Genomic DNA, 11,305 nt, shown 5'->3' on the forward strand with positions numbered 1-11,305 from the left:
GGTAGTTAGTATGTTCTCCCAAGGCAGTTGAGGGGCTTAATTTACATAGTACAAAGTATTTTTTTACAGTCAATTTATTTGTTCTTCTCAGTTAAGAGAGAGAGCTGTCCACAATGATATGTAAATAAAAGGTTTACTTCTTTTTCATCTGTGGATAGAACAGAAGCCATCCACCATTTATTTTCATAGGCACAAGAAAACAAGTCCTGTAATCTGTTCAGATACATGCAATACATTTGAATTTTATGAACACCAAAATCCTTAAAATTAAAAACAATTTTGCTTTACCTTTTGGTTTGCTCATAGGTGTAAATGCATGATACCTCTGTGTCCCTGTGACTGCTGTGGCTTTATAAAAACTTTCTGTGGAGCCCCTTTTTTGTGCTGCATGTTCATCATTTGTCAAATATATGTGACTGATGGCATATATGCTTAACAACGTGATTGAAGTCAGTAGTTGATCATGTTGTACTTCCACAACTAAAGTTAAGAAAACCACCTTGGCAGTTATTTTATGTGCATTTATTAAGTCACTATTTTCATTGTATGTGAACATCCCCAGGTGACAATGTGGCACCAGTGTGCTAGCGTCAAGTTCTAGAATGCTCAATTTCCCAGTAAAATGTTGAAACTCTCATGTCGGAATACGATAACTACAATATTCCACTTTGTGGTTTGCGTTTGGTATTTGTTGTATTCCAACATGTACCTTTCAACATTTTATTGGGTGATTAAGAATTTTTAAATCGTGACATTAGGAGTTTCCTGCAATTTTTTATCCCTTTAACTCGTGTCGTAAAGAGTTACACATGCACAAAGCACCCTGGCCCTTCTCCCCTCACCAGTTTTTTGCTAATTTTATCTGTGCAGTCCATCTCTACTGAAATGAATTACTACAATAGAAGTGAATATTCTCTCTCTCTCTCTCTCTCTCACACACACACACACACACACACACACACACACACACACACACACACACACACATTCTGTTGTTCTTTAAATATGTACTACAACTACCGTAAATTAGAGGTTACACAAAGTAGAAATGAGTACTATACCATACATTATTCATGTCAATTGTTATATGGCATAGTTAATCACAATTTTCAAATTATAAAGTGAAGTACTAGGTAATTTCATTTTAACAGTAGTTTAATGAACCAGATTGCAAACCAACTACACAGTTGAGATACTGTTGCCAATATGAACAGCAGTGAAACAAAATTTATTTCCATATGTTCTCTTTGGAGTACCATCATGAAATTCGGCACACACATTAACAAATAGCGTGTGACTAATACACATTTTTAATGAAAAAATCCAGTTTTGGAAGTTTCATAATTTTTAAAAAAATTTGGTTTGTGAAAATTTTCACATTTTAATAAAATTGATCAACCGACTCGTATTTTTTAAAGTCTCCGACAAACTGAGTATAAATTTCAGGTCTGTACATCAAATGCTTTTGGAGATATGGCCATTTTAAGGTTTCGAAATGTGGAAAAAATTGCACAGTTTCAAGAACTTTAAAAATTAATAACTCAAAAACAAAATTTAAAAAAACAATTTTAATTTTGGATTTTATCTTGTTGTGATAGATAAAACAAAATGACCGAAAATTACAAAATCATAAAAAATTAATTTTTTTACTCCATGTGAAATGGAATGACACAGGAACCAAAACTGTGACACCCTTTTAATAACTGCATGATTGAACTGAAGCAGTAAATAGCCATAAACCTTTTCATAATCAGTGTCAGTAATTAACACTGTTATCATAAGCATAATTAATGTTGAAATAAACTACCAAGAAAAGCGCCTTTGTGAATAAAAACACTCTGCTTTCCGTTGGATGTTAGGTGGCTTGAACTTTTGCACTGGAGGACTCTGTGATCTGAATACAGACTTAATATCTCTTGGCCTCCCATCCTACTTATCAAGGATTTCCTTCCTCAGGTGTGTCTGGAACAGATCTAAATCAGTAATTCTTTGTGGCAAGTTATCATCACAAGATGATCGTCCGTAAGATACTAAAGATTCAGCATATGCAAAATATTTTAAGATGTTGATTTGCTTATTTCCATGGCTAAGTAATGATGCAAAGAAAAAATACTTAATTCCAGTTTTAACTTAGTAATATATTCGCCCCTATCCATCCAAAATTTAGATTTTCATCAATTTTAACACGCACAATTTGAAACATTCTGCTTTCTTTACCAAATCAATTTATGTTCTATGGTTATCAATAGAGTCCTTGTACAAAATTCTCACCCACAGGCATGAGAAGCAGTAATTTTTTTCATGCCCATCTGTGAGTGGTGGAAATAGAAACCTGAACATAGAAAATAAAGATATCCTGTGTTTTGCATTTTATATTGATTTGTTGAATGCACTAGTGTGAGCAAAATAGGGTTGTGACATCAGCAGTATGAAGTCTAGCTTGACATTTATTTTACTTTTCAACATAATGCAAATTTGTTTTATCCCATTATTAGGCAAGTCCTTGACAGCCTACAACAGAGTTCTTGAGGCAGCTGTCACAGCCAATGAGTGTCCCTCAGGCTGCAGACTCATCGTGATCATTGTCAAACTGTTGCCCTTGCAGGTGATTAAGGGGGTTCAAACATGAAAGTCACTGGGTACTAAATCAGAGCTTTACGTTGAATATTCCAAGTGTTCCCACTGAAATGTGTGCAGTAAATCCCAGTGTCTTTCTTTGAGATGCAACCATTGTCATTCAGATGTGTCGTTCATACTGCCTGGAATCCGTGTCTGTTGGAGCTCCCACAAAGTGATACCGTAGAACACAGCTTTAAATTTCTGTTAGTTAGGAATTTCAGCAGTATTATACTCTGCACACCAAAAAAGACAATCACAATAACGTAACACCACCTTGGGAGGTTTGTTTTTACTTATATTGTTAGTGGTGAACTGTTGGCTCATCCATTTAATATTCCATGTTATGAAATAACCTTCTGCCTCACTGTATGTATGAGCTATGGCGTGGATCGGCTTATTCTGCTGTATTTGGGCTCTGGAGACAAAGCAAGGAAACCAGTTTGTACAAATTTCACAAAAATTCAGCTGCTTATGGATGATAATATATTCACTTCCACAAAAACAATCTAAGAATGGGGCATCAGAGGAAAATTTTGACATACCAACCAGGATTCTCCTTGTTTGTGATTTTTTTTTTTCTTCTCTCTTGCTGGATTCCTGTATAAATTTGAAGAAAGCTGTCTGAGAAATACAATTATCACCATATACGAGATATGTTTCACAATGAACTTTCCTTGTGGACAGTCCCTTGTTCTGCAAAAATCTAGCAACTACTTGGTGTTCTTGTCAGATACACACCAGCAGTACATCTGCCATCTTGCACTGGCAGCAGTTCGCTATTGTTGACTGTGGAGTGATGTACACAGCCTGACAAACAAGTGAAGCACACAGAAAGGGAGAAGAAAACAAAATAAAATTTCATGGGTTGAGAGGGTGTTTTATGTTATCTCAGTGATTACAAATTTGAGTCAAATTTACGAAAAACCTGGCAGTATGAGCCCACTCATCTGTATGACTTTGCAGCCTGTCTAGCCTGGATGCATTCACTGAGCCACTTAGGAAGGGTGTCATAAAGATGTTTCAATGGAGAGACGTCTACAGACATTAAAGTAACCTCTGGCGTGCCACAGGGGACTGTTATGAGACCATTGCTTTTCACAATATATATATAAATGACCTAGTAGATAGTGTCGGAAGTTCCATGTGGCTTTTCGCGGATGATGCTGTAGTACACAGAGAAGTTGCAGCATTAGAAAATTGTAGCGAAATGCAGGAAGATCTGCAGCGGATAGGCACTTGGTGCAGGGAGTGGCAACTGACCCTTAACATAGACAAATGTAATGCATTGCAAATACATAGAAAGAAGGATCCTTTATTGTATTATTATATGATACCGGAACAAACACTGGTAGCAGTTACTTCTGTAAAATATCTGGGAGTATGCGTGCGGAACGATTTGAAGTGGAATGAGCATATAAAATTAATTGTTGGTAAGGCGGGTACCAGGTTGAGATTCATTGGGAGAGTCCTTAGAAAATGTAGTCCATCAACAAAGGAGGTGGCTTGCGAAACACTCGTTCGACCTATACTTGAGTATTGCTCATCAGTGTGGGATCCGTACCAGATCGGGTTGACGGAGGAGATAGAGAAGATCCAAAGAAGAGCGGTGCATTTCGTCACAGGGTTATTTGGTAAGAGTGATAGCGTTACGGAGATGTTTAGCAAACTCAAGTGGCAGACTCTGCAAGAGAGGCACTCTGCATCGCAGTGTAGCTTGCTCGCCAGGTTTCGAGAGGGTGCGTTTCTGGATGAGGTATCGAATATATTGCTTTCCCCTTCTTATACCTCCAGAGGAGATCACGAATGTAAAATTAGAGAGATTCGAGCACGCACTGAGGCTTTCAGACAGTCGTTCTTCCCGCAAACCATACGCAACTGGAACAGAAAAGGGAGGTAATGACAGTGGCACGTAAAGTGCCCTCCGCCACACACCGTTGGGTGGCTTGCGGAGTATAAATGTAAATGTAGATGTAGATGTACCCTCTCCTGAGGCAAGCTGGCCCACAACTGTTGTAAATGGTGCTTCCTATCCTGGACACTGGCACTGGGTTGGAGTTGGCATCCAAGCAGGTCCCTCACATTTATGAGGAACATATTCTGGGGATCTTGCTGGCCACAGAAATACCTTAATATCAGATACAGTTCACAAAGAGATGTACCATGTGTGAATAAGCATTCTCCTGTTGAACAGTGGCACCCCAATCGTGTTGTATGAGAGGTAACACATTAGGATGCAGGATATCTGTGATGTGTCATTGTGTTGTCAGAGTCCCATCAATAACTACTAGCCATGACCTGAAGTCATACCCAGATATCACGGCTACAGGAGTAAACCACAGAGCCTCTGTAGAACATTGGAAGAATGGGACCTCTCTCCAGGTCATAGCTGTAATCACTGATGATGATGATTTTGAGTAATGCAGAATTGATTTGTCAGTAAACACAATGTGTTGCCATTCATCAGGAGTCCATGCTTCCTGGTCACAACACCATCCCAACCTAGTTGTTTGTATTGTGGAGCTGATGGCAGCCTACACGCAGTCTGGCTGCTGCTAATGTCCAACAAATGGTGTGGGATGCCATGGAATGTTGCAGGGAGTCCATTACTTGTTCTCAGATACTGGCATCCCAACACTGGGCCACTCTCACATCCAAATGACTCACTAATCTGGATATAGTATCTGGCCAAATGAAGGCCCACAGTGAGGCCCTTCTGAAACTTTTGTCAGGTGCTGATAACACTTTCTCACATGAATATGTGGCATCTCCGTGTCCTTCACCAATTGCTCAACATTTGAGGCTTTTTCATGCCTCTTATGTAGCCTAACAGGCCTGGTAATATTACGTGAACAACGGTAGTGCATTATAGTGGCCGTTCTATCTTTCAGAGAGAATTGCAACTCTAAATCATTTGCATATCCACTGATGATCTACATATATACTCCGCTAGCCACCAAGCAGTGTGTGGCAGAGGGCACAATTTGCGCCAGTCATATTTCCACTCCCTCCCCCCCCCCCCCCTCCTCCCTCCCACAGTTCCACTTGTGGATCGCATGAGGGAAAACCGACTATCTGAATGCCTCAGTACGAGCTCTAATTTCCTTTATCGGTGAATGGTGAGATCGTTGCGCAATTTGAAATTTGGTGGTAATAATATATGCTCTACATTCTTGACGAAGATCGGATTTCGGAACTTAGTGAGCAGCCCCTTCAGTTTAGCGCGTCGTCTATCTGCAAGTGTATCCCACTTCAAACTTTCTATGAGATTTGTAATGCTCTCGTGATGGCTAAATGTACCAGTCATGAATCTTGCTGCTCTTCTTTGGACCTTTTCAATCTCTTGAATGAGACCCAACTGATAGGGGTCCCATATAGACGGACAATACTCTAAGAACTACATATTGTAAGCAATTTCCTTTGCTGAAGGACTGCATAGTTTCAGGATTCTACCATTAAACTGCAATCTAGAGTTCGTCTTGTCTGTTACTTGTGTAATCTGATCATTCCATTTGAGATCATTTCGAATAGTCATATCCAGATACTTGACGGGTGTTACTGCTTCCAAAGACTGGGCATTTATTTTGTACTCGTAAATTAATGGGGATTTTTGCCTTGTTATATGCAGTAAGTTTACTTACTAATATTGAGAGATAACTGCCAGTCATTACACCATGCATTTATTTTCTGCAAATCCTCATTGATTTGTTCACAACTTTCGTGTGATACTACTTTCCTGTAGACTACAGCATCATCGGCAAACAGTCTAATGCCACTGTCTATACCATCAACCAGATTGTTAATGTAAATCATAAAAAGCAGTGGACCTATTATGCTGCCCTGGGCCACACCTGAAGTTACACTTGTTTCTGTTCAAGTCACCCCATTCAGGACGACATACTGCTCTATGTCTGTTAGAAAACACTCTATCCAACCACATATGTCATCAGATAGACCGTAAGCATGCACTTTTTGGAGCAAGCAACAGTGTGGAACTGAGTCAAAAGACTTTCAAAAGTTGAGAAATATGGCATCAACCTGGGAGCCTGTTGCATATCATGCACAAAGAGGGCCAGCTGTGTCTCACATGACTGCTATTTCCTAAAACCGTGCTGGTTTCTGCAAATGAGCTTCTCAGAGTCTACAATGGTCATTATGTCTGAACACAAAATATGTTCCATGATTCTACAACCAATCGATCTCTGTGAAATTGGTCAGTAATTATGTGCATCTGATTTCCTGCCCTTTTTATAGATTGCTATGACCTGGGCCTTCTTCCAGTCCTGTGGAACTTTCCACTGTTACAGTGATCTCTGATAGATGATGGATGTGCACATGTATGAAATTACATTGAATTCTACCTGTGTCTTCTGGATGTTTCACAGTTTTTGTCAGGCTGTGTATATTGTGTGTCTTCCACCCAACGTTTACTGCCTCATTCTAGTGAGATGTGGACACAATATTTATAATGGAATGAACTACTGTAGTGTTTGTGACTCAATATTTTACATGTAGATGCAAATATACTTTTTTCTGAACACACTCATTTATTGCATCATAATTTCAGATGTTGATGTAATAGCACTGGTCCAGTGTACGTCTCCTTTTCTGAGCCCATTGTTTTTAATGCAAGCTCATGTACTGGTGTTGAATGATAAATATGATACTGTGTTTGCTGCCACAAGGAGCCATCATCTGCGTTGGCATCAAGACATTGGTAAGTTTTGCTTTGAATATTTCAGAAAAGCACAGACACATGTTCCTTTTTAATTATGGAGCTATTTAGTGTTTTCTTGAAAGATTGTGTATGTAATTAGTTTTTCCAAGACATGTATTCTATTAAAAAAAGTCAGAGTAGATATGGCACACTAGTTACTTTATTATCTTTCTCTCTGTATCCCCCCCCCCCCCAATCCCCCCATTTTTCCTGTCTGCACCTACCACTCCATCCTATCTGTCTCCATCCCTCCCTATCCCTTTCCCTCTATTCAGGCTACTATCTGTGTTTCCCTGGCCTCCTTTTCCACATCCATAGAGTGGATTTTGTGACAGTCTAATGGTCTTCCCTTCTGCATTAAGAGGAACTCTCTTTAAATAATCAGTATCTAGTATTTTTAGATTATGGTGTGTTAAGTTACATTCAATACCATTCATCTGGAATTTCCTTAGTTTGATTATATTCAATAACTGTTTTCCTTTGAACATTAAAAGATTCAGTGTGCAGTAAAAATTGAATGAAAAATGCTTGAATTAAAAATTTTGTGTGTCCTGGTAGGCTGATTATTAACTTGGAACTATTCCTGAAGTATTTTACTCCTGGATGTTCTGTCCATATAACAAACATATTTTATGTGTAATATATTTTTCAAATAAAGTTAATATTTAATTAATTGTTTTGTTTTATTTAGTTTCCTCTTCCTGAGTGCTAGTAACATTGAGTGTGAGACATGAAGCCAACACTTGCAGCGTGAAAGTTTGAAAGAAATTCCGAGATGCAAATACTTTCCATGCAATTATATATTTTGTAACAGGAACTTTCTTGGCTTAAAAACTGAGGGGCCTCAGTATGGAAATTGTATTGGATACAAGATACAGTGTGGTTACATGCAGTAAGAAAGAAAACTTATTTTCAGTGTCTTCATTGTGATGAGACTAATATCTAATGCAGTTTCATTACAAATTTTAAATACAGTTACAAAAATGGTTGGCACAAATGAAATAATAAGCAACAGAGTAGAATGGATAGAATTAAAGTATATTTTAGTTTATGAATTAATCCATTTCCCTATCTGTGACAGTGAAACAATTATTGTCATTCATGTACATGGGCACCAAGTAATGCTTTAGAAGAGGGAGAAGCAGACAGGAACTCACAAATCAAAAAGGCAAGATGGAGTAAAAAATGTGACATTTTTCTGTTCGCTAATTATGAGTGCCGATCAGAACATAATGCCTCCTATTTTCTTTCTTTTTTGCCTTCATTTAATTGGTAATGTATTAGCTATGAATTTGGGTCACTTCTGCAAATCATCTTCTTCAGCTCACCCTAGTAACAGCATCCTACATCAACCAATGGCAACACTGTTTAAGTTTAGAAAATGGCTTACATTGATGTATATATAAGAAAGCGTTATGTTACTGAAATGCTTACTGCAGAAGGAGAAATGCTCAACCACTTTTGTGAAAGGCTGGAGAAGGTGAATAGAGATGCTATAGTGGATGTCAGCACCATTAGACAATGTGTTAATCACTGTAGAGAACCTGCAGCACATACACGGTTGGCTGATGCAACACAGAGCAGCCAGCGACAGCAGTGACTTCACAAAACTCCAGTGTCAACTCAATCATTCATGATGACTGCCTGGCAAAAAACAAATGGATTGGGTTGCCAGTTATCCATGGCCATTATTAAAAAACTGGACCCCTAAAAAATCTGTGCATACTGGCTACCAAAAATGTTGATTGATCTGAATAAACATGAAAAGTAATTGTGCCCAATCTGCTGCTGTGCTTAAATGTGGAGGGTGAGGAGTTTTGGGTGAAAATTGTGACTGGAGGTGAGATTTGGGTTATTTTTTTTAACCTGCCTGAGGAAACAGGGCTAAATTTTTTTATTGCACGGGTGTACTTGCTCTCATTTCAAAGTGAAAAAAAATTATGGAGATGGAACGTGAATTTCTTAAAAAGTGACTAGTTGTGCATGTTGTAGTTGTTATCCTGTTTGGCATTTACTTTTCTTGTAAAACAATAAAAAAGAGGTAAGAGATGTTACTTATGGGTGACTCTTGTAAAATGAAGTAGGTAATTTTGCCAGTCATTGCTGAAAATAGATTATTCAAAGAGGAAGAATACAAACCAAGCAGTAAATACACTGACACTTCTGGTCATAAACTGTGTAACCATAAAATTTGAAAGCATGTAGTGTACATAGAAAAACAGGTAAAACATTAAATGGTGATGAAACGTGAAAGATAGAAACTAAAAATGAAAGGGGTTTTCTTGTTAGAGAATGGAAATTAATAATTGGAAAGTGCAGTTATGGAACTCGGTTCATCTTTTTTCACTGTGAAAACAAGCTTAGACTAATTACAGCACAGAGGCCTTTAAGCAGGCATTCTTCACTTACTCTATACAGTACCATGCTAAGTACCCTCTGCCATGCACTTCACAGTGATTTTCAGAGCGTGTATGGAGCTGTAGAAAGGGACAAAAATACAACAATCTTTCTAAAAACTGTTTAACTTTTTAGCCACACAACATGCACCAGCAGTGGCATTGACTTAAAATGCCAGTCGTCCTTATATGATGATGTATCAGGTAAGGGGATAGTCTTGGCAGAACAAAAAATATGCACTCTCTAAAAAGCACTAGTTGTTCCAATTTAATGGTATATAAGTTGGGCCATTATTGTATCAAGTCGATGGAAGTGGCTATTTTCTGATCTACTCAAACTTGATGTAGTGATGCTGCTTGACAGAAGCAGAGGAAGGGATATAATATTGAACAATGTGTCCATATAAATGCTTCCAGACTTTCAAAATTATTTAAAAGAATAGTGAAGGGCACAGTTTGTGGAAACATCATTTGAAATAGCTTACTGCATACTCTGCAGATGGGGTCTTGTAAAGGGTCCTTCACAACATATTCAATCATCTCTAATGAAATTCTGGATAAAGTAAACTTCAGAAGGTACGTAGCAGAGATTTTTCTGAGACTTTGTTAAGGCAGTTGACTGTGTAAAATCTAACATTATTGAAAAAAAAAGAGCTTAACGTAGTATGACATTATGTTTTAACAGGAAACAAATATTTTTCAAATAGATTCAAGTTGAAAAATGAATTTAGAACAGAGTAAGATTAAACATGGAGTTCTTCATTTTTTGACTTTTTTATTTTCTTAGGTTACATTAGCAACATGCCAAGAAGGCAAAATAATTGTGTGTGCTAATGATGAAAGTACCTTGATCAAGTGATCCAACTCAGTAGTGGGGTGCAACAGAGGTAATAATGAAATAAATATATAAAGGTTTCACATCAACAGTTAAGTCTGCTGCTTTTTGTTCTAAAGCAAATGTTACACAGTTTTAGACAATAAACTAAATAGAACTGTGTATGTAATTCATTTTAATGGGCAGAAAGTTGATGCTTTGCACCAAGTCCTAGTTTTTTTACTGTATTTGTAGACTGATACGTTTTTCTCATGCTTTATACATTTGACTGTTATATGGAATAATATTTTGGGAAAATACTGCAAGGACTCGATAAAGGTGTGCTACAGAAGTGAGTAGATTTGTGAAATATTAACAAGACATCTTGTAGGTGTTGTTCAAAGATACTCATGATATTTACAGTTAAATGCATTATAACACTGTTCATATAATAATAGAATAATATTTTTGGACAAATGGTAACATTCATAATCTTGAGCTAGAAGCAGAGCTTACAAAAAACTCTAAAACTCACAAAAATATAAGGTTACACTGCCTGTATTAACATCTATACGATTCCTTTCAACATAAAACAGGACATTTATAACTAACATGTGTTCAGAAAGAAATTGAATGTGTTGCTCATAGGTTGATCCCTATCAGGCACTGTAAACAGGGGTAGGTACATTTTAGAACTAAATTAAAAATACATTTTTAGTTGTACCAGAAAGCAGGTTGTAACTGAAAATAGTCTAAACAACT

At 37.5% G+C, this 11,305-nt stretch overlaps 1 protein-coding gene across 1 annotated transcript in view; it reads left to right on the forward strand.

Annotated features, from left to right (window-relative positions):
• The window catches only part of LOC124776763 (N-acylneuraminate cytidylyltransferase), a 43,845-nt gene extending 36,085 nt beyond the window's left edge, over positions 1 to 7,760 (forward strand). The window contains exon 4 of the mRNA XM_047251900.1: positions 7,184 to 7,760. Within this exon, the coding sequence (XP_047107856.1) occupies positions 7,184 to 7,386 (203 nt within the window). The 3' untranslated portion in view covers positions 7,387 to 7,760. The remainder of the gene's footprint in view (positions 1 to 7,183) is intronic.
• Positions 7,761 to 11,305: the final 3,545 nt, after the last annotated feature.

Source organism: Schistocerca piceifrons, chromosome 2 (assembly GCF_021461385.2).
Source record: "Schistocerca piceifrons isolate TAMUIC-IGC-003096 chromosome 2, iqSchPice1.1, whole genome shotgun sequence".
NCBI lineage: Eukaryota > Metazoa > Arthropoda > Insecta > Orthoptera > Acrididae > Schistocerca > Schistocerca piceifrons.